This window comes from Sturnira hondurensis, unplaced genomic scaffold, assembly GCF_014824575.4.
Source record: "Sturnira hondurensis isolate 20B ecotype Veracruz unplaced genomic scaffold, ASM1482457v3 Scaffold0008196, whole genome shotgun sequence".
Lineage (NCBI taxonomy): Eukaryota > Metazoa > Chordata > Mammalia > Chiroptera > Phyllostomidae > Sturnira > Sturnira hondurensis.
In genome coordinates, this window is record NW_028080827.1 from 12,409,885 (window position 1) to 12,432,277 (window position 22,393).

Genomic DNA, 22,393 nt, shown 5'->3' on the forward strand with positions numbered 1-22,393 from the left:
TAGCATATATTTTCTAAAAAATTATTGTAACAGAAATTTCTGTCATACACAAAAGTTTGGATGCTAGCCATAGATTTGTCTTAGATGTACATACATTTTTTGGAATTTATTGCAAAGAAAATTTTAACCATAATCAAGTTTGGATGTTCAGCATAGGTTTATCTTCTTGTCTTTTACTAGGTTGAGAACATTCTCTTCTCTTCATACTTTGCTGATAAAAACTATCAGGAACAAAAGCTGATTTTTGTCACCTGCTTGACTCAGCATGAATAAAGACGATTATAGTTGTTTTTCATTTTAGCCTATTAATGTGACAAACTGACTGATTTTCTAATATTAAACCAATCTTGCATTACCACCAATCAACCCCACTTGGTCACGGTGTATTATCTTTTATAATATTACTGAATTCTATTTGCTATATAGTCTTAGAATTTTTATCTATATTCATGAGACATTGGTGTGTAGTTTTCTTGTACTTACTGTCTTTGTCAGATTTTAATATTACAGTAAAAAATGAGGTGGGAATATTACCTCCTCTTCAGTTTTCTGGACAAATTCATAGAGAATTGGTATTATTTCCTCCTTAAATGCTTTGCAGAATTTACTGATGAAGCCATCTTGGCCTGGAGTTTTTTTTGTGAAAGGTTTAACCTACAATTCCCATTTCAACACAGCTACACTGTACATATGTAATACATAACATTAACTACAACTTCAATTTCAATATAGAGGTATTCAGATTATCTGACTCAATGAGCTTTGGAAGGCAGCTATGCTCACCACTCTACCACCAACATAGCACTTGAGTGAGCTTTGGTAAAAACCTGTCCATCGCATCCAAGTTGTGGAGATGATAAAGTGGTTTATAATTTTCTCTTAAAATGTTTTTACATCTTCTGAATCTCTTATTTCTGATATTGGTAATCTGTATCTTCTCTCTTTCGCTCCTAATTAGGAGAGTAGAGATTTATGGATTTTATTGATCTTCTCAAAGGACCAACTAATTTTTCCTTTGATTTTTCCTCCAATATTTGTTTTCTATTTTATTTTCACTTTGATCTGTTATTTTTCTTCTACTTACTTTGAATTTAAACTACTCATCTATTTTTTGTTTGTTTGATAAAGTGAGGCCACTGATTTAAGACCTTGGTTTTTAATATAGGTTTTTAGTGCTATACTTGTCCCCTGAATACCGTTTTAGCATAGATTCTGTTGTGATGCCATTTCATTCTGCTCAGCACACTTTTGTTTTCTCAACATACTTTCTAATTTCCCTTTGAGGAAGGGAGATGGACCATAGAATTCTTCTATGGTCCATGTCCTATTTAGAAGTGTGTTATTTAGTTTCCAAATACAGAGAATTTTTTGTATCTTTGTTAATGACTTCCAATTTATTTAAAGTAGTCAGAGAACATACTTTATATGACATCAATTATTTTAAATACGCTTGACACTATTTTAGGATGCAGAATATGGTCTATCCTTGCAAATGTTTCATATGCACCTGAAATGAACGTACTCTGCTGTTAATGCATTAGTGTTCTAAAAAACTCTATCTCTGCTTATTTAGTAGAGTGTTCTAGAAATGTCAACGAGATCAGGCTGGTTGACAGTACTGTTCAAGTCTTTTCTCTACCCTTACTGATTTTCTATCTACCTATTCTATTTTTGAGAGAGGTACTGAAATCTTTACCTATGACTGTGACTATCTCTCCTTGCAGCCCTTTGCTCCACTAATTTTCACAGTTGTTATTACATGCATAAATGTTAATAAGTATGCATTTGGATTAACTCCCTTATAATCAAGTGATCTTTATTCTCTGAGATATTTTATGTTCTAAAATCTACTTTGTCTGATATTAATATAATCATTTCTTTTGTTTTTACTCACATGGTATATATCTTTTTCCATCCTTTTACCTTTAATCTAATTGTATCTTTATATTTAAAGTGAGTTTATTGTAGATAGCAAATGGCTGGATACCACTTTTTTATCCAATCCAATAATCTCTGCCTTTTTACTGGAGTATTTATACATTTACATTTAAAGCGATCACAAATGTGATTAGGTTTAAGTCAATCACCTTGCTATATTTCTATCTGTCTCACTTGTTCTTTGTTTCCTTTCATTCTTTTCACCTTTTTTTTTATTATGCCAATTTATCTCTTCATGGCTTACTAGTAAAACTTTGGTTATTTTAGTGGTTGCTGTAGGCTTAAAATATATACCTTAGTTTAGCTCAGCCTACCTTCAAGTGATATTAAAACATTTCAAGTATAACAATTTGACATTAGTACACTTCAATTTTTCTCCACCTGGTTTTAGGCTGTTTCCATCACATTTAATTTATATACCTTATAAACCCCACAATACATTGTTATTCTTTTGGATTAAATAATTATCTTGATACACACACACACACACACACATGAAATCTTTCATTCCTTTGTGTAGATCCATATTTCCATCTGGCATCATTTTCCTTGTACCTGGATGACCTCCTCTAACATTTCTCCTACTGGCAAAAAACTTTCAGCTTCTATGTGTTAGAGAGTATTATATCTTGATTTTTGAAAGATAGTTTGACTGGGCTGACAGGTTTCTGGGTGTTTTTTTTAAAATACCTTTAAAATGTTGCACAACCAAATGTATATTTGGTATACAAATGTATATTTTGTATATTTATTCCTTCTGGAAAGAAGTCTGTCATCATTATTTTAATTAGTAAATCCATCATTTCTGACTGGATCGTTTTGATGCTGTTGAGATCTTCACGAAGTTCCTTGAGCACCCTGATAACCAGTGTTTTCAAAGACAGATTGCTTATCTCCATTTCATTTAGCTCTTTTTCTGGAGTTTTGACCTGTTCTTTCTGTGCCATGTTTCTTTGCCTCCTCATTTTGGCAGCCTCCATGTGTTTGTTTCTATGTATGAGGTAGAGCTGCTATGACTACCTACCTGCCTTGGTAGCACGGCCTAATGTAGTAGGTGTCCTTAGGGTCTAGTGGCACAGCTTCCCCTACCACTGAAGCTGTGAATCTGAGGTGCACCCTTCATGTGTGCTAAATACACCCTCATCTTGTAGTTGAGTCTTGACTGCTATTGGCAGGTCAATAGGAGGTGTTTACTCAGGCCAATCAGCTGTAAGAAGTGGCTGTGACCACTGGTCACCAACCTCTGACCTCCGTGGAGTATAGGCTTTGTGGGGGCAAGGTGGTGGTGTTCCAACATGGTCTGTAGCTGTCCGCTACATGTGCAGGCTCTGTGGTTTCCCAGGTGGTAAAGGCCAAGGTCAGCCCCCTGTGTTTCGCCTGGGGCCACCCTGCCAGACATATCAAGCAATCTGAGATGACTGATACTTGTGCTGGATTTGGAGATTCCCAAAGACAAGCTGTGAATCTAGGCTAACCGCTGCTTGTGCCCATAGGGCTACTTAGCAAGAGATAAAGGGGGTTGGGGGGGCTCACTGAGGCTGACTATTGCTTGTTTTATAGGATTTAGGAAGTTGCAAAGCCAACACCATCCTGTTCATACAGAATATCAGCTTGGTTGGGCCTGTAAGTTGGGTGGGACCCAGTCACTGAAGACCTCCAGCATAGGACAAATAGTTCTAGCCAGGTTGATGGGGCCTCAGATACAGCACCACCCTTCCAGCTATGTGATCAAGTGAAATTTCAGAGAAGGGACACTGGCCACTGCCTGCCTTTCTATCTGGGAGAAACCTGTCCCCCAGCTTTCACCTTGATGCCAGACACTTCCATTTCTCCCTGTGTGCCACTGGTGCCTTTCAACCAGCTACCCTGGTGCTAGAGCTCAGAGGGTGTGAGTTTGAGTAAGTTTGTATGTGGGCTCTTTAAGAAGAACTGCTTGAAATTCCAGATGTTTCTTTGACCAACACAGTCTCCACTGATTTTTGCATGTGGAAGTTATGAGGACTTATTTCCCTGGCACTGAAACCCTGGGCTGGGGTACCTGGTTGGGGCTAGGACTCCTCACTCTAGAGATATTCCTCTAATTTTTTTTTTACTTTTTAATATATTTTATTGATTATGCCATTATAGTTGTTCTATTTCACCCCCTTCATTCCCCTCCACCCTGCATACCCCCTCCCCCACCATTTCCCTCCTTTAGTTTATGACCACTTGTCTCAAGTTCTTTAAATTCTGTATTTCCCCTACTATACTTGCCCTCCCCCTATCTATTTTCTACCATTTATGCTACTTATTTTCTGTATCTTCTCCCCCCTTCTCCTCCTCCCACTCCCCTGCTGCTAACCCTCCATGTGATCTTCATTTCTATGGTTCCTCTCCTGATCTAGCTGTCCTCTTGGTGTGCTTTTGTTTTAGCTGTGGTTGTTGATAACTGTGAGTTTGTTGTCCTTTCACTGTTCATATTTTTCATCTTCTTTTTCTTAGATAAGTCCCTTTAACATTTCATATAATAAGGGCTTGGTGATGATGAACTCCTTGAACTTGACCTTATCTGAGAAGCACTTTATCTGTCCTTCCATTCTAAATGAAAGTTTTGCTGGATAAAGCAATCTTGGCTGTAGGTCTTTGGATTTCATGACTTGGAATACTTCTTTCCAGCCCCTTCTTGCCTGGAAGGTCTCTTTTGAGAAATCTGCTGACAGTCTGATGGGCACTCCTTTGTAGGTGACTGCCCCCTTATCTCTTGCTGCTTCTAGGATTCTCTCCTTCATTTTAATCTTGGGCAATGTAATTATGATGTACCTTGGTGTGTTCCTTCTTGGGTCCAACTTCTTTGGGACTCTCTGAGCTTCCTGGATTTCCTGGAATTCTATTTCCTTTGCCAGACTGGGGAAGTTCTCCTTTATTATTTGTTCAAATAGGTTTTCCACTCATGGCTGTTCCTCTTCCTCTTCTGGTACCCCTATAATTCGGATGTTGGAACATTTAAAGATAGCCTGGAAGTTCCTAAGCCTCTCATCATTTTTTTGAATTCTTGTTACTTCATATTTTTGTTTGGTCATTTTTTTCTTCCTTCTGGTCCACTCCATTGATATGAGTCTCAGTTTCCTTTCCATCACTATTGTTTTCCTGTGCATTTCCCTTCATTTCAATTAGTTTAGCCTTTATATTTTCCTCTAATTTGTGACTAAAATCAACCAGTTCTGTGAGCATCCTGATCACCAGTATTTTGAACTGTGCATCTGAGGGGTTTGCTATTTCTTTTTCGCTCAAGAGTTATCAGCTCTGGGGCTTTGAGTTCTTGAGACATGTTTTGGACTGTTCATGCCTGCTACGTATGAGCGGATCTCTAGGTGTTCACCAGGGCAGGGCAACTCAGTCACTGGGTTGTGACGCTATATGTGGGGGCGGGGTCAAAGAGGAGCAATGGTGGTGGCCTCTGCTGCTTCCCGCCGCTGGGGCCTGCGTGGTCCATCTCAATGCTCGCTCCTTCGCTGATTTATCTGCGCACGAATGTGTGACCGGGGTCAGCCTGCCACCTTGCACTCTCACTGGGTCTGCCCGTTGCTACCCCACACCTGGGATCCGTCTACCGCTGCCTGGGCACCTGGGTTGGGGGATCTTTCCTGCCTGACCCTGCTCCGCTGCTGACTCCGCCCCTCTTACCAGTCCTGGTTGAATGGTTCGTTGTTGTCGGACTTCCGTATAGTTCATATTTTCTGTGTTTTGGCTCCATTTTTGTTTACTAAAACTTTGTTGTCTTTAAACTTGGTTGTGGGAGAAGGCACAGTGTTTCCACCTACGCCTCCATCTTGGCGGAAGTCCCTTCCTCTGGAATTTTTATCCACCACAACTTGATGTGGTAACAGCCTGTTCCACATCTCTGCCCATCCTACCAATACGGATGGATATGATTTCTTTAATTCCATAGTTGCTGGGCTTCCATTCAACTCGATTTCTGATGGCAAGGGTCTGGTGAGAAATACTCAAAGTCATGAAAACCAGGAACCTAGAGCCAAGACTGCTCTACCCTGCAAATATTACCCTATTAGAATCAAAGGACAGATACAGATTTTCCCTGGCAAGAAAAAAATAAAGGAGTTCCCCATCACCAAACCAGTATTATGTGAAATGTTCAAGAGACTTATCTGAATTGATGTTTCAAGATTCTTAAGGTATATTCCCAGTAGTGGAATCAATGGTTCAAAAAGCAGTTCCATTTTCAGTTTTTTGAGGAAATTCCATTCTGTTTTCCACAGTGGCTATACCAGTCTGTATGCCAACCAATAGTGCACTAGGGTTCCTTTTTCTCCACATCCTCACCAGCATTTGTTGTTTGTTGATTTATTAATGATAGCCATTTTGGCAGGTGTGAGGTGACATCTCATTGTGAGGGTTTTTTAAAGATTTTATTTATTTTTAGAGAGGGAAAGGGAGGAAGAGAGGTTGAGAAACATCAACGTGTGGTTGCCTTTCACTCTCCCCCTACTGGGGACCTGCCCTGGCCCACAGCCCAGGTATGTGCCCTGAATGGGAACTGCAGGTGACCCTTTGGTTCACAGGTTGGCACGCAATCCACTGAACCACACCAGCCTGGGCCTCCTTGTGGTTTTAATTTGCATATCTCTGATGGCTAGTGATGTTGCATATTTTTTGTTACATCTATGGGCCATCTCTATGTCTTCTTAATCGCTTCCCCTTTTTCACCCAGCTCACCAAAATCCTCTCCTCTGGAAACCATCAGTCTGTTTTCTGTATCAATTTTCTTTGTTAATCTATTTGGGCTTTTGACTCCACATGTAAGTGAAGTCATATAATACTTGTCTTTCTGTCTGACTTATTTTACTTAACATAATACCATCTAGGTCCAACTACGCAGTCAAAAATGGTTATGGTGAGTAGTATTCCATTGCATACAGGCAGTCACTTTTTTGTTGGGTCATCTATTGATGGTCACTTGCATTGTTTCCACACCTTGGCCACTGTAAAGAATACTGCATAAACACAGAGGTGCATATACTCTTTTCAATTGGGGTCTGAGGTTCCTTTATATACCTAGTGTACACGAACGCCAGCTGCCATCCTTCTGGAGCCTTTGACCTTTGTGGTGGGGCAGGGCAACAGGGAGCTGGCAGGATGGAGCTACTGCATCTCCCCAGGCTATTGCCATGAGCGGAGATGGGAAACAGGAACGGTGGCACCAGTGGAGCATGTAGGAAAAATGGCCCTTGCCCTAAAGCCACATAACTCAGTCTCTCCCTGTGTGTGTCTGACACCCCTTGAGTTTGCCCAGACTTCCTACAGAATTTTTCAAGATTGCAACACAGGTGCCAATTGGCTACAGCCAGCAGATTCCCCTGCAGGGTATAAGCTGGGCAAAATGAAGCCTCAGAGTAAGGAGGATGGAGCCAGTGCATCTCCCCAGATTGATGCCATATGGAGGGGAGTGCTAGACCCAGGAAAGATGACATCTGTGGGAGATATGGGAGAAGTACTTGGCCTCAGGGATACTAGCAGCTGTCCCTCCAGCCTCTCTCTGAAGCCACACAACCCAATCTCACCCTGTATGGCTTCAGTCCCCTCTAAGTCACCATCCCTCTGCTAGAGCCCAGGGTGAGTGCCTGCAAGAGATTTTGTGGGCTGACCCTTTAAGAGGGTGCCTGGATTTCTAGCAGTCTCATCCTGGAAGAAAGAATCCCTGACAATTTTCACAGCCAGATGTTGTATGGACTTCTCTTCCCAGCACTGGTGCTCCAGATTAGGAAACCAGGGTGGGGCTGAGACCCCATGCTCCTTGGACAGTATCTCTACAGTTGAGATAACCCTCCAAATTCTCAACCCCTAAATGTAGGTGCAGGACCAACCCTTTCTGCATCTCCGTCCTTCCTACCAGTCTTGATGTGGCTTTTTCTCTATATTCTTACTTATAAGACTTCTGTTCAGCTAGTCTTCAGATGGTTATCCAGGTCATTGTTCTGTAACTTAGTTATAATTTTGATATGCTCTTGGGAGGGGGTGAGTGTAACTTCCACCTACTCCAATACCATATAGGATCTCCTATTCTCTCCATAAATTTTAAAAGGTACAAATCACAGAGTATATTTTCTCACTATAGTGCCATTAAATCACTTTGACATATTTGAAAACACCCCCAAACATCAGGAACATAAAAAACTTCTAAACTGCCCATAGAAGAAATCAAAAGGAAGTCAGAAAGTATTTTTAATTGACTGTAAAGAACATGAGAAAACTTTATGGATGTACATGTTCTATATTATGATTAAAAGAGCAGTTATATGACTATAAACATTTCTCAAAATTAACTAATTTTATGAAAATTATACTTCAAAAAATAAATTATTAAAAAGGAAAACACTGAGTCAATGTGGTAGGTATATAGGTATTTGATCTTTCTTTTACTTTTCCCTAATTCATAAAATTTTTCAAAATAAAAGATCAGAATCAAAAACAAAGACAATTCAAAACATTCCAACTTGTCTTCTTCCAATAAAATAAATGAAATCAACAATCTACTTGGCTCCAAGAATTATGCATCCTATATTGACTTATTATTCACAAATAATGGTATTTTTGTTAATAGGACATATATTAGTTAGCCAACGTCATAACCACTATGGAAACACCCTAGGAAACATAATAGCAAGAGATGGGAGAAATAAAAGAATAAATAATAACCAGTGATCACAGGTTAAAAAAAAAGACATTTGGAGAAACCAAGCATCAATAAAAAGTAGCAGTTGAGGCTGTCTGATGGTTAAGAGTGCTAAGAGACTGTTCACAAAGCAAGCTGAAAATGAATACCAGAGGACCTGGATCTCAACCAAAGGACAGTATTCCAGTTACAGAACTTTCAGCAAGTAGACGTTTTGAAAGTCATGATCTTCTTCGAAAAGGTTTCACTCGTGTGAAAAATGAACTTTTGCCCAGTCATCCTCTTCAATTATCAGAAAAAAATTTCCAGCTCAACCAAGATAAAATGAGTTTTTCCACACTGAGAAACACCCAGGGTCTACGTGCTGCACTAAAATTGCAAATGGAATTCAAGGCAGTGCAACAGGTTCAGTGTCTTCCATTTCTTCCAAGCTCAAACTTTCCACTGAATATTTTGAGGGGTAATGATGAGACTACTGGATTTGAAGATATTCTTAATGACCCATCACAAAGTGAACTAATGGGAGAACCACACCTAATGGTGGAATATAAACTTGATTTGCTGTAATGCAGTGTACTGATCATGAAAATGGAGGAGCTATATCTTGTTTATATCGTCTTTTTACTACAATTATATGTTTACAATATTAAAAGTACTGACACATAAGGGGAAAAAAAGGAAAAACACCAGCTGAGAAAGGGGCAACTACACCACTTCAAGAACTTCTTAGCAATATTAAAGGTCCAACTCCACATTTAAACTAAAAAGCTAAAAAGAATCTGGAAACCTACTTATTCACCATGCATTTAAATAACAAATTCATTCATTAAGTATTACCACTGAGAGTGGAAATGTGTGTGTGGATGTTTCAATCCTTACCCAATTAAATCTTCTAAGCACAGCATTTTGTGTTTTCCTGACACAGAACCTTGCTATCCATACTGTTTCAGAGACGAGCTACACAGACATATCCTGGGAAATTATTAGCAATGCAGAATCTTGAGCTCCCCCTGATCTACTGATCACCCAAAGTGACTCAGGCACTACCTGGTTACCAGAGTAATATGTACACACATGCAAGTTTGAGAAGCTCTACAACTTTTCTGCATACTGAAATTCCCTAACTTCCACCAGAAGCTATTTCCTTCTTTTTCCACATACTTGCTTTACTCTAAGATTTATTTTTTTAAGATTTTATTTATTTATTGTAGAGAAACGGGGAAAGAAGAAGAAAAAGAGGGAGAGAAACGTCATTCAGTTGCCTCTCGCAAGCCCCCAACTGAGGACCTGGCCAGCAATCCAGGCATGTGCCCTGACCGGAAGTTGAACAAGCAACCTTCCAGTCCACAGGCCAGTGCTCAATCCACTGAGCCACACCAGCCAGGGATACTCTTAAAATTTTAATAGCATAATAGGGCTGGGCACCACATGTGCTACTATTTAAGCAAAAAATACCTTAAATATCACAGGTAATGTACTAATTAGAAAAAGTTTCCAAATAATATATAATAGACATAGGCAAACTACAGCCCATAGGCCAATTTCAGCTGGCCAACTGTTTTTGCAACATAGTTATATGATCCTTCTTTACCTATTTTCCATCACTGTTTTCATACTGTAACAAGAGTTGAATAAGCAGAGCACTGCAAAACAGGTATCAAATCTGTAGTAAGCCCCTTGAGCATTTAGTTTCATTACTGTTGACTGATTACAACTCATCTTTTTCAACTCTTCAACAGCTCTAACCTAAGATCCATGTGCTGCACTATAGGGGATTCATGAGTCCCATGATTTGGGTGTGGATTGCTAAGAACATTCTTCTTTTTGGGGGGGAGGGAGGGCGCTAGCACTCCGTGGATTCTGCTTTTCATATTTAAATAATTTATTCATTTATTTATAAGTCTATCTTTTTTCCATTTTTAATTGAATTTATTCACATTCACCACCCTAAGTCTCCATCAATCACCATTTATCCCCCCATACCATCCTCCACAGTCCCCACCCAACCCTACTCCCAAAAGCTGTCAGCCTGCTCTCTCAAAGTCTGTTTTTATTTTTCTTGTTAGGTCTTTTTGTTCAGTAGATTCCACATATGAGTGAAATTGTATGGTACTTGTCTTTCTCTGACTGTCTTATTTCACTCCGCATAATGCTCTCCAGTCCACCCATCCTGTCATGAAGGGTAAGAGTTCCTTCTTTTTTACAGCAAGTAGCATTCCACTGTGTAAATGTACAACTTTTTTCTTCATTCATCTACTGATGGACCGTGGGGCTGTTTCCAAATCTTGGCTACTGTAAATAATGCTGCAATGAACATAGGGGTGCACATATCCTCTAGAGTTAGTGTTTTGGATTCCTTCAGATAAAGTCCCAGAAGTGGAACTGCTGGGTCATAAGGCAGTTTTAATTTTTTTTTATTTTATTTATTTATCTTTAGAGGGGAAGGGAAGGAGAGAGGGAGAGAAATATCAATGTATGGTTACCTCTGCCGAGGACACACAATGTATCGTGTGTCCCCTGCCGGGAACTGGCTCGCAACCCAGGCATGTGCCCTGACTGGGAATCGAACCACGATCCTCTGGTTTGCCAGTTTTAATTTTTTGTGATAACCATATAAATCTATTTTTAACTTACTACACTAACTAGGACCACCAAACTATGCTGATCAACAGTAAGGGTATTTTTATTTTGTTCCTGACTTTAATAAAAATATCTTTAGTTTTTCCTCATGTAAAATACTAATACTATATTGTTTCTTCCAATTCCTATTTTAGAAATCTAGTATTTTAAAATTCACCTGAAAATCTAGCTAAAAGACATTTTTTTTGTTTTTAAAGCTTCACATCTTCAAATGAAAAAATTTAAAATCCATAACTACATATGCCTACTTTGTTTAAATATGTGTTCCATTATTTCAAAATGTACAAACTCAAAAAACTATTTTTAAGTATTAAACTATGTATATAAATTGGATGTTATAACTTTATTTAGCACATGCCATCTCCCAGGCCGAGCATTCCACATTTTTTCATTTAATCAACCCAAAAGGCATGTAGAGTCAGAAGTATTAGCCCATTTGAAAGAAAACTGAGGTTTGAGAGACATATAAAAAGCCCAATGGTTATCACAAAGCAAATAGGAGGCAATACCAAGGAGATCATTTTGGTTTTGATGACTTCATGATTTTTCCACAATAATTCTATTACCCACATCAAAGGCTAGTTAAGTCATGATTCACATTTCTGATGTGATTACCAAAAAAACTAAAAAGGAAAAAATTATCAAAATACAGCACATGGCAGGGACCTTCCAAAACCTAAATTGGTATCTACCTAAGATGTAAAAAGCATGTAATGGAATACCACAGAATATTTTTAATAGATGAAAAATATATAATGTATTTGATTTCCAGAGCTAGTGATTGAAACTGACAGTTTACAGGAACCCATGCCAATCTCCAATGCTTACACTATATAGCTCCGTCAGACACCATAAAATTGCCAGGTCTCACATGCAGAGTCTGGACCTATTCAACTGAGATTTATTCTTATAATCTAGCAACCAATCAAAAGCTCAAAAAATAGGGATAGAGTGCAGCTCTATCACCAAATCTCACTGATGCAGTTAAATATTCACCCATCTCCTTAACTGTATCTAAACAGAGCTTAGCCTCTGATCTACTCACCTTTGTTATCTGATCTCCTCTTGTTACAGATCTTCTTGATTCCCTAGTTCTAAGCTGCCTACTAGTCTACTCTAATTCCTATTCGACTACACTACTCCTGATGCTGTTACTTGCTAGACTCTCCCATGTTTCATCAATCCAAAAATATCTGTGACTTAGTACAAACATTATCATTGCTTCTATAATATAGTACCAGACACAAATAGAAATCAAGATTTTGTTTCCTGAAAATCAATATGCAAATCCCACAAAGGAAATCTGACCCAGAATCCACAGATTTTTTTCATATATACTAAAGCATTCCCTAACCCTAACCCATTATGATAGTATTCAATTCCCATACTTCTCATACAATATTATCTTATTTGAAGTAACATTCTATTACTTGACAATACCGGAACCTTCACCACTTCTATCTTTCTCAAGATTAGCCAGATGTCCCCAGAAGCTAGAAATATAAACCATAATTACCCTAAAAATTTCATGTGAAAAACACCTAACACTGCTCTCCCTCTCCAATGTCACTTTTGTACCAGAAACACAAAGTTAAAACAACCAGGAAGAACATTTTTCATAATTGTCTGAAAGATGCACATTACTGGCAGAACTTGAGCAAGCAAACATGTGCTCAGTTCAGAATTCAGGTCTCCGGTGATGCTTCTGATTACAGGAGCCTAGTTCAGAACACTAGTTAAATGCCGGTGTCCTAGTTGCAAATTAAGGAGAGATGGAATTCACAGGGCTGAAAATGTGTCAAACACAGTAAAGTTCAAAAGGCTCTGGGAAATCAAAAACCATGACAAATAACTGCCCTCTTTCCTTCCATTCATGCCCCCTACAGTCTACTTTTCACACAATAGTCAGAGTAATGTTTAGGTAAAGTCGTATGGTGTCACTACTCTACTCAAAACCTTCCAAAGGTTTCTCAACTGCTCCAAGTCCTAGCCAGGGCTTACAAGGCTGAACATGACCCTTACCAGGGGCTGCATTACTCCACCCCACTCTCTGTCTCACCTTATCTTCTACCACTCTCCCCTTGCTATGTGCATTAACCCACATTAGTCTCCTTATTGTTCCTCTGCCTACAGCATCTTCCCCAAGCAGGGTGGCTGCCACACAGAACTGCCAGAAAATTGAACTGTATGGAAGTCTGAAAACCAAGGAATTAAAGAAACATTCATCCAGACCAATAGGAAGGGCAGGAGGGGCGAAGACAGGCAGGAGGGCAGAGAGGACTAGTGGCAAGACAGAGGCTGATGGAGGACCAGGGCAGGCAAGGTGGTGGCTGGCTGACCAGGTAGTCCCATATTTGCATGCAGATAAACTAGGAGAAACAACTTGGGGGCAAGAGAGACCACACAACCCAGAGTTCCAGCATAAGGAAATAAAGCCTCAAAACCTCTGGCTGTAAAAACCTGTGGAGGTTGCAGCAGCCGGAGACCCTCCTAGACTCATAGGAGAATTAAAAAAACCCATAGGGTCCTAGAACAAACACATACCCACCCACCTGGGGAATCAGCATCAAAAGGGCCCAATTTGCTTGTGGGTAGTGGGGGAAGTGACTAAAAGTCTCTGAGAGCACAGCAAGCGGCACTGTTCCCTCTCTGACCCCCACATTGGGGACCACAAAGCATCCACCTGGATTGCCCTGCCCTGGCCAATGCTTAAGGCTCCGCCCCTTACTATGTACCAGGCCTGCCAAACAAAAATATATGGCTCAAATGAAAGAACAGATCAGAAGCTCAGAAAAAGAACTAAACAATGAGAAGATAGCCAACCTATCAGATGCAGAGTATAAAACACTGGTAATCAGGATGCTCACAGAAATGATTGAATATGGTCACAAAGTAAGGAAGAAGTGAAGGCTATGCAAAGCGAAATAAAGGAAAATGTACAGGGAACCAACCAACAGTGATGGGAAGGAAACTGGGACTCAAATCAACAGTTTGGAACATAAAGAAGAAATAAACATTCAACCAGAATAGAATGAAGAAACAAGAATTTTAAAAAATTAGGAGAGACTTAGGAACCCCCAGGACTTTAAACATTCCAATATCCAAATCATAGGGGTACCAGAGGGAGAACAGGAAGAGCAAGAAACTGAGAACTTATTTGAAAAAATAATGAAGGGGAACTTCCCTAATCTGGCAAAGGAAATAGGCTTCCAGGAAGTCCAGGAAGCTTAGAGAGTCCCAAAGAAGTTGGAGCCAAGGAAGCACACACCAAGGCACATCATAATTATATTACCCAAGATTAAAGATAAGGAGAAGCCCTGGCTGGTGTGGCTCAGTAAACTGAGCTCTGGTCTGGGAACCAAATGATCACAATTTGGTTCCCAGTCAGGGCAAATGCCTGGGTTGCAGGCCAGGTCCCAGGTAGGGGGCATGAGAGGCAACCCCACATTTCTCTCTCTCTTTCTCCCTCCCTTCCCCTCTCTTAAATTCATAAATAAAATCTTTTAAAAAAGGAGAGAATCTTAAAAGCAGCAAGATAAAGGAGACAGTTACCTACAAAGGAGTTCCCATAAGGCTACCAGGTGATCTCTCAAAAGAAACCTTGCAGGCAAGAAGAGGTTGGAAAGAAGTATTCGAAGTCATGAAAGGCAAGGACCTAGATCCAAGATTACTCTCTCCAACAAAACTATCATTTAGAATGGAAGGGGGGATTAAAGTGCTTCCCAGATAAGGTAAATTCAAAGGTGTTCATCATCACTAACCTCTATTATATGAAATGTCAAAAGGACTTATCTAAGAAAAAGATGCTGATCAAAACTATGAACAGTAAAATGACAACAAACTCACAACTATCAACAACTGAACCAAAAACAAAATATGCAAATAACTAGAACAGGAACAGAATTACAGAAATGGAGCTCACATGGAGGGTTATCAGTGGGGAGGGAGAGTGGGGAGAATGTGAGAAAAAGTACAGGGAATAAGAAGCATAAATGGTAGCTACAAAATAGACAGGGGGAGAATAGTATGGGAAATGGAAAAGCCAAAGAACTTATACATATGACCCATGGACATGAACTAAGGCGGGGGAATGCTGGTGGGAGGGGGGGTTGCAAGGCAAAAAGGAAGAAAGGGGAGAAAAAAATGGGACAACTGCAATAACCTAATCAATAAAATATATTAAAAATAATAAATATACTATAAATGAAATGGGTTTCTTAAAGTTTCACATTAATAACATAGTAAAGTTTACAAGTTTTATTGGGTATAATCAGAAAACCATAAAGATATTTCACATTTCCCCTTTTAGTCCAATTTTTATACTGAATGACAATTGTCAAGTGCTTTTAAAATAACATTTTTTAAAAATAGGAGCACACAGTAGTTGAAAAAAGTAGCTTAGTTTTTATAGAGAATATAACTCACTCAACCTACCTAATTTTTTAACTAACAGAGCACCTAAAAATACTCAAATACGCTAACAAAAATGATAATTTCATTCCATTTTAAAGTCAACTAAATTAAAAGACTTAGAAGCCAAGTATTTCCAGACATACTTAGAAACTCCTAATTCTTATGTAATTTATAAAAAGTGCAAGTAGTCCAGTAGTCATCTACATACTCAACACATATAATGGCACCTATTAAATGCCTGGTGTTGTTTTAGGTCCTGGGAATATAGCAGTGACTAAGACAAAGTTACTGACCTCATGAAGCTTTATTCTAGAAAAGGAGACAGACAATAAAACAAACAATACAGGTCATGACTGCAGGTTAAGCAGACTGAATGTGCAAAAGGAGTTATTATTTTTATATGCTATAATAGGAACACCTAACATTTGAGCAAAGACTTAAAAGAGAAAGAGCAAAATACTTGATGCTACTGAAGAACACTCTTAAAAAAGTGGTCATGATGATAAATTTTATGTTATGTGTATTTTACCACTACTTCAGAAACAAACAAGGAGGAAGAACTGTGCAGGCCCTAGGAAGATAAGTATGTAAGTATACATGTATATCAGGTAGCACCACACGAGCCACTCTATAAGAACTTTGGCTTTTCCTTAAAATAGTAAGCCACTAAATGGGGTTTCATTAATTTATTTTGTTATCATGTGCTTCATTGAGGTACAATTCACATAACATAAAACTTACCATTTTAACATATAAAATTGGCTAGTACATGTTCCTGACCAAATAGCTTCTGAACAGATCACACTGACTGCTTTGTTGAGAAGAGACTGGGAGATCAAGATAACTGGGAGAACAGTTAGCAGGTTTTACAGTAATTAAATGAAATAGATGTTGGCCTGTATCAATCAGGGTAGTAGCAGTGGAGCTAGTGATAAGTAGTCAAAATCTGCATATACTTTGAAGGAGGAGCTAACAAGACTGCATGCAAGGTATAAAAGGCAGGAACCAAGGATAACCAAGTTTTTGTCCTGAGCTAGGGAAGAACTGAGCTCCCATTTACTGAGATGGAAAAGACTACAGGGCAAAAGGCTAAAGATAATGGAATCAGAGGTTTGTTTTGGTGACGTTAAGTTTGAGATGCCCATTGGACATCTAACTAGAGATGTAGTTGGCATACAGGAGTCTGGATTTCAAGGAAGTTGAACTAGAGATAAAAATAAGCAGGTCACCAGCATATTATGGGTTATTTAAAGCAACTAATAAGTTAAGTGCAGGCATAGAAACTACATTTTCCAAAGATCCGTTGCTATTTAAGTTAATATATAATTTGTATTTCATAATGTAGACTATTTTTCCCTTTAATTTAAATCCTTTATTTATACGAAGTAGATTTGTATGAAAGGAAATATAGCCCACAAATCTAGTATTAAAAAAGAAAATAACAACAATGGAAAAAAACAAACGAGTCCTGCTCTGTCCCTGAATATAGACCTGGAGCTTCTTTTATCCCTCTGATATATTACCCAGGCAGGGCAAAATGAATGACATGAAAAGTAACAGGAAGGACTCAAAGGACAGCAATCTATAACTCACTTTATCCCTTCTAATAAAGAATAGAATACTCACTGAAGATATTCTCATGTAAAGTCCTTAGCAATGAACAAACAGCTCTGTTACCTGACAATGATGAGAATAAAATACATTTAACTTAGGGTACAGTATGCTAGTAATCTGACTTCAGTGGAAAATGACAGCTTCCACTGAGGAAAATTTCTGCAAATTGAAGTTTACCTATGTGTCAGATCTTTCCATTTAAACTATTATTGATTTCTCCCTCCACCTAAGTATCTTCTTGGGGTAGGCTCACCCTTATTAACATCTTTATCCTAAGAGATCATATCGATGCGATAACCTCAATGCTATCATATGTTATTGCATCATTGTGACTACATAAAAGGGCTCCATCCTGCAGTGCAGTTATTCTGCCAATGCTTTCTCCTTTCCCTACTTTATTATACCTATACATAATGCGTAGCAACAGCATTTACTTTCCGGTCCTTAGTTGTAGTTGCTAGAAATCTGGCCGTCCCAAAGCATACAACAAATTTACATGGTACCTAGTATTTACAAGCTTCATAGGATATTTAAACATCCCCAAACTTAACTGAAAGAGAAAATAATCTTCCTGATCATATAAGACAATGTCCTTAACCTTATGAGATGCATACTGAAGTATTTAGGGGTACAACTTACTCTCAAATGGTTCACAGCTAAGGGGGGAGTATTTAGAGAAAGCAAATGTAGCAAAAGATAACCATTAATAAATTTAAGTGAAAGGTATATAAATGTTAGTTGGACTATATATACTTCTAATCTTTCAGAAAGTATAAAAGTTTCTAAGACAGGAAAAAAAACTAATATAGTGTGTCAAGCAAATGCCTACATATAAAACTGGTAGAAGAATGAATGATTGTACATTAAGATAAAGAAAATAGATAAATAATGTTCAAAATTTTAGAAGAAAAACTGGTGCAAAGAAAAGCAGTATCAAAAAACCACCCACATGCAAGAGTGGAAAGTGATCAGAGGTGTAAGAAGTAGAAAAAAAAATGTTAAGTCTCCTAAAAGAGCTTAGGAGACTAAATTTTACAATTTCACTTATTTTACAACTTGAGAACAGTACAGTTGTTCCTTAGCATCCACAGGGGATTGGTTCTACAACCCCCCACAAATACCAAAATCCACAGATGTTAACCTTCTTATGTAAAATGGCATAGTATTTGCATACAATCTATTATTTGCATATAGCATATAGAAGGGAATGCCTACACATCACTTCATTTGCCTGGATTAAGTGTAGTGTAGTGCTTGACACATGGCAAATTCAAGTTCTGATTTTGGAACTTGCTGAGATTTTTTTCCTGAATATTTTCAATCTGTGGTTGGTTGAATTTGTAGATGCTAAACATACAGATACACAGGGCCAAATGTATTTTTATTTCCTATAACTTTCCTATAACTTCCTATAATTTTTATTTCCTAACTTTTATTTCCTATAACTTCTTTTTAAAAGATTTTCTTTATTTATCTTTAGAGGGGATGGGAAGGAGAGAAAGAAAGAAATATCAATGTATGGTTGCCTTTCGTGAGTCCCCTGCTGGGAACTGGCCTGCAACCCAGGCATGTGCCCTGACTGGGAATCGAACAGTGATCGTGTGGTTCACAGGCCCGCACTCATATTCCCTATAACTTTTTAATGGTAACCTGCCTTAAAAGAAAATTATTTTTTCTCATACAAAAGTGATTAGTGTAGAAACAGGTACTTTATGCTTCACCATCCAGAGATTTAGTATCTATCCTCAAGTTTTTTCAAAAATAAACACAATACATAAATATAGCTGTAACAAAACTGAAATAATATTGTGCGCATAAATGTCCTATAAAGTGCTTCCCCCTTAATTATAAACATTTTCTAATGTCAAAAAATATACCTTTTGTGAAAGAACTTAACTGACCAAAAGTCAAATAGCGCAAATACTACAAGATATGTTTCTAAAAGGCAGTATGGCATTTAAGAGCAAGAATTCTGGAGCCGGCTGACTATATTCAAATACTGGCTTTCCCGAACCTGCTCCCATTTTTATAAAATAAGTATACCAGAACCTATCTTATAGAGATGTTATGAAGATTGAGTTAATATACAAAATGCCCTAAGAATAGTGCTTGGCATATGTAAGTTTCCCATAAATGTTAGCTATTTATGATTATTTTACATATTTCAAGGGTAGGTAAGATGCTTACCTACCCTTGAAACATTTGCAAACATCTCCTGAATCCAAAACTACAATCTTCTGTTCCAGTCTAAGTTAAAAATAAGAATGAGGCAAAAACATAGAATGAAAATTCCATTAACACTGGGAGAATAACAGCCAACAGAGTATAGCTTCCTGATGATGGATCAATGTCGTCATCTTTGTGTGGGATACACAATATTACATAACAAGTAAGTTTAATTTTTTCCTGTGTTAAATAACATTGATTCTATAATCTTAAGAATGGGAGAAAGAAATATGCAAAAATGTTTGACATTACAGATCTTATTTACAGAAAAACTTAATTACAATAAATGAGAGGATGTGTAAGAATAAACTAAGGATGGCACATTTTCATTCCTCAGAAAAATTACTTGTAATCAAGTTGTTTTCAACTTGCATAATTTTAAAAGGAGGTACCCAGAGCATTTTACTCCAACATAAGAGGACATTTCCTAGAACTTGAGTCATCAACTGTGCCTTAGGCATCACACTGCATTGACCAATGCTTCTTATATTTGGTATGTATTCACTATGATATTGAAGCACTGAATACCACTAACAAACTGTTCTGTTGTAGGACAAAGGTAGGCTTCTGGGCACTATCATGTCCTATATTTCAATGATACTTATGTGCCTTTACTGCACTCTTGGAAACACTACTTCTACAATGTAACTTCAATTTTAAGCCATGGTACCCATTTCTTCACTAGAAACCAGTCATTTTCTACAAGCAATATCTACACGTAACAGTGACAAGTGAAGGTTCAAGATAAGAGGGTGTGTCTATAATTATAAGTGTATTTCAACACACCCCCTTTTTGAGATAAACTAGTCTCTAAGAATTAAAAATAAAGCTAGCTGGATCAGAAGCTAAAATGAGCCATTCACTTTTAAATTATAAACTAAACCAATCACCAATCACAAAGAACACAAAACATCAACGATTAAAACCTACTAAATGTATTATTTCTACCACTAACTTATAAAATACAACTTAAAAATCCAAAAATTGAAATATGTACATAAATTTCTATGCTAATTTGAAATGCCTTAATACCATTTCAATAAACTGCAGGCACAAATAGACAGCAACCCATATAAAGGACTGTGACTTTAAACCCACCTAAGTAAAACACATACACATACACACACACACACACACACACACACACACACAAATGGATCCAGTCACTACTCTACCTGACCGAGACCTTGCATTTCATCCTAAACCCACTCTTATTACTTCACCCTTTTCCTTTATTATATCCCATCTGCCTCTGCCACCTTCTAGGAAATATGGATGGGTAAATAAAACCAACTTTGCCAAAGGCACTATTGATGACAGTAAGGTAAGGGGAAACAAAGTTATGAAAAAGATATGGAAATTGTTGAGGACTTATGAGTTAAAACTTTGAATAAAATTGAGAAAAGTTGAAACTGGGTAGAACTAATTCTGAAGATAGATTTGCAGAGTAAGTTGCTGATTTGAGTACCTCAAAATATCTTTCCCCACAGAAACTAAAATCCTTCTAATCCATAGGTCTTCTCGGATTAAGGTGGGTTTTTAAATAATCCTTATGGACTATTGGTCATTCAATCACTAATATAAATTAACACAATCAGATTTCCCCCCTACTATAAACTGCACAATGAAGATAAGAATGGGAAGTGCTGGAAGATACAGGATCGAGTAAATGTTTTAGAACTGCAGTGTAGAGCACTGGGAAAGGAAGGCTTGAACAGGACAGGAATGTGGGAAACTTACAAAATTTAAGTAATCAATTAAAACAGCAAGCTATCAGAAACAACGGAAAACAAAAAAGGACAATGACTCAAATTTCCTTTAGAGCAGGGTTTCTCAAACTCAGCACTACTGACATTTTGGCCAGATGATTCTTTATTGTGGGGGGGTCTGTCCTGTGCATTGTCAAGATGTCTGGCTACATCTTTGACCTCTACCCACCAGATGCCAGTAACACCCCTCCTGTTGTGACAACCAAAACTGTCTCTAGATCACTTATGAATATTTTAGTGTATGCTTTACATATGTTTTAACTATGTTAATTTTTTGTAATTTTTAAAGATTCCATTTATTTATTTTTAGAGAGGGGGGAAAAGAGAGAGAGAGAGAAACATCAATGTGTGGTTTCCTCTAGCACACCCTCTTCTGGGGACCTGGCCCACAATCCAGGCATGAGCCCTGACTGGGAATCAAACCAGTGACCCTTTGGTTTGCAGGTGGGCACTCAATCCACTGAGCCACACCAGCCAGGGCTACATGTTAATTTTTCATAGAATACAAAACTGCATAAATTGTATAATGTAAATTCATAATAGACATTTTAAAAGACTGAAAGATTAGTATTAAAAGCAATAAAACTGTGTTGGAGAAAGGATTAGAAATTTTCTTAAATTCTATTTTCTAATGTTTGCTAATGATATTCTAGTATTTCAATTTTATAAATATATTTTATCCATCTGTATTTTGTAACTAACAGATTCCAAACAAAAGTAGGCCCAGGAACACCATAATTTTAATAATGTTTGCATAGCACTTTACAATCTCTTCAGTATTTTTGCAAACTTATCCCGTTTAATTCTTAGGAAAAGAGACAGTGCCCTAGCCAGGTGGCTCTGCTGGTTGGAGCATCACCCCGATGCACCAAAGTTATGGGTTCGATCCTGCAGCCAGGGCACATACAAGAAGCAACTAAAGAATGCATAAATGGGTAGAACAACAAATCAATGTTTCTTTCTCTCCATCCCTCTCTTTCTCTCCCCCTTCCTTTCTCTCTCTCTAAAATCAATAAATTTTTTTAAAGTTTTAAAAGATAGTAAATTACTGGGTTGGCCAAAAAGTTTGTTTTTTTCTGTAAGATGGCTTAAATAATGCTTAGTTGTCTTTAACTTCATTCAA

General features: G+C 37.9%; 2 protein-coding genes across 2 annotated transcripts in view; one reads left to right on the plus strand and one right to left on the minus strand.

Annotated features, from left to right (window-relative positions):
* The window catches only part of ADAM10 (ADAM metallopeptidase domain 10), a 126,290-nt gene that overhangs the window by 95,955 nt on the left and 7,942 nt on the right, over nucleotides 1-22,393 (minus strand). The gene's annotated exons all lie outside the window — the stretch shown is intronic.
* LOC118992260 (proteasome maturation protein-like) lies at nucleotides 8,679-9,175 on the plus strand. Its single transcript, XM_037053986.1, has one exon. The coding sequence runs from the start codon at nucleotides 8,750-8,752 to the stop codon at nucleotides 9,173-9,175; it is 426 nt and encodes a 141-aa protein (XP_036909881.1). The 5' UTR covers nucleotides 8,679-8,749.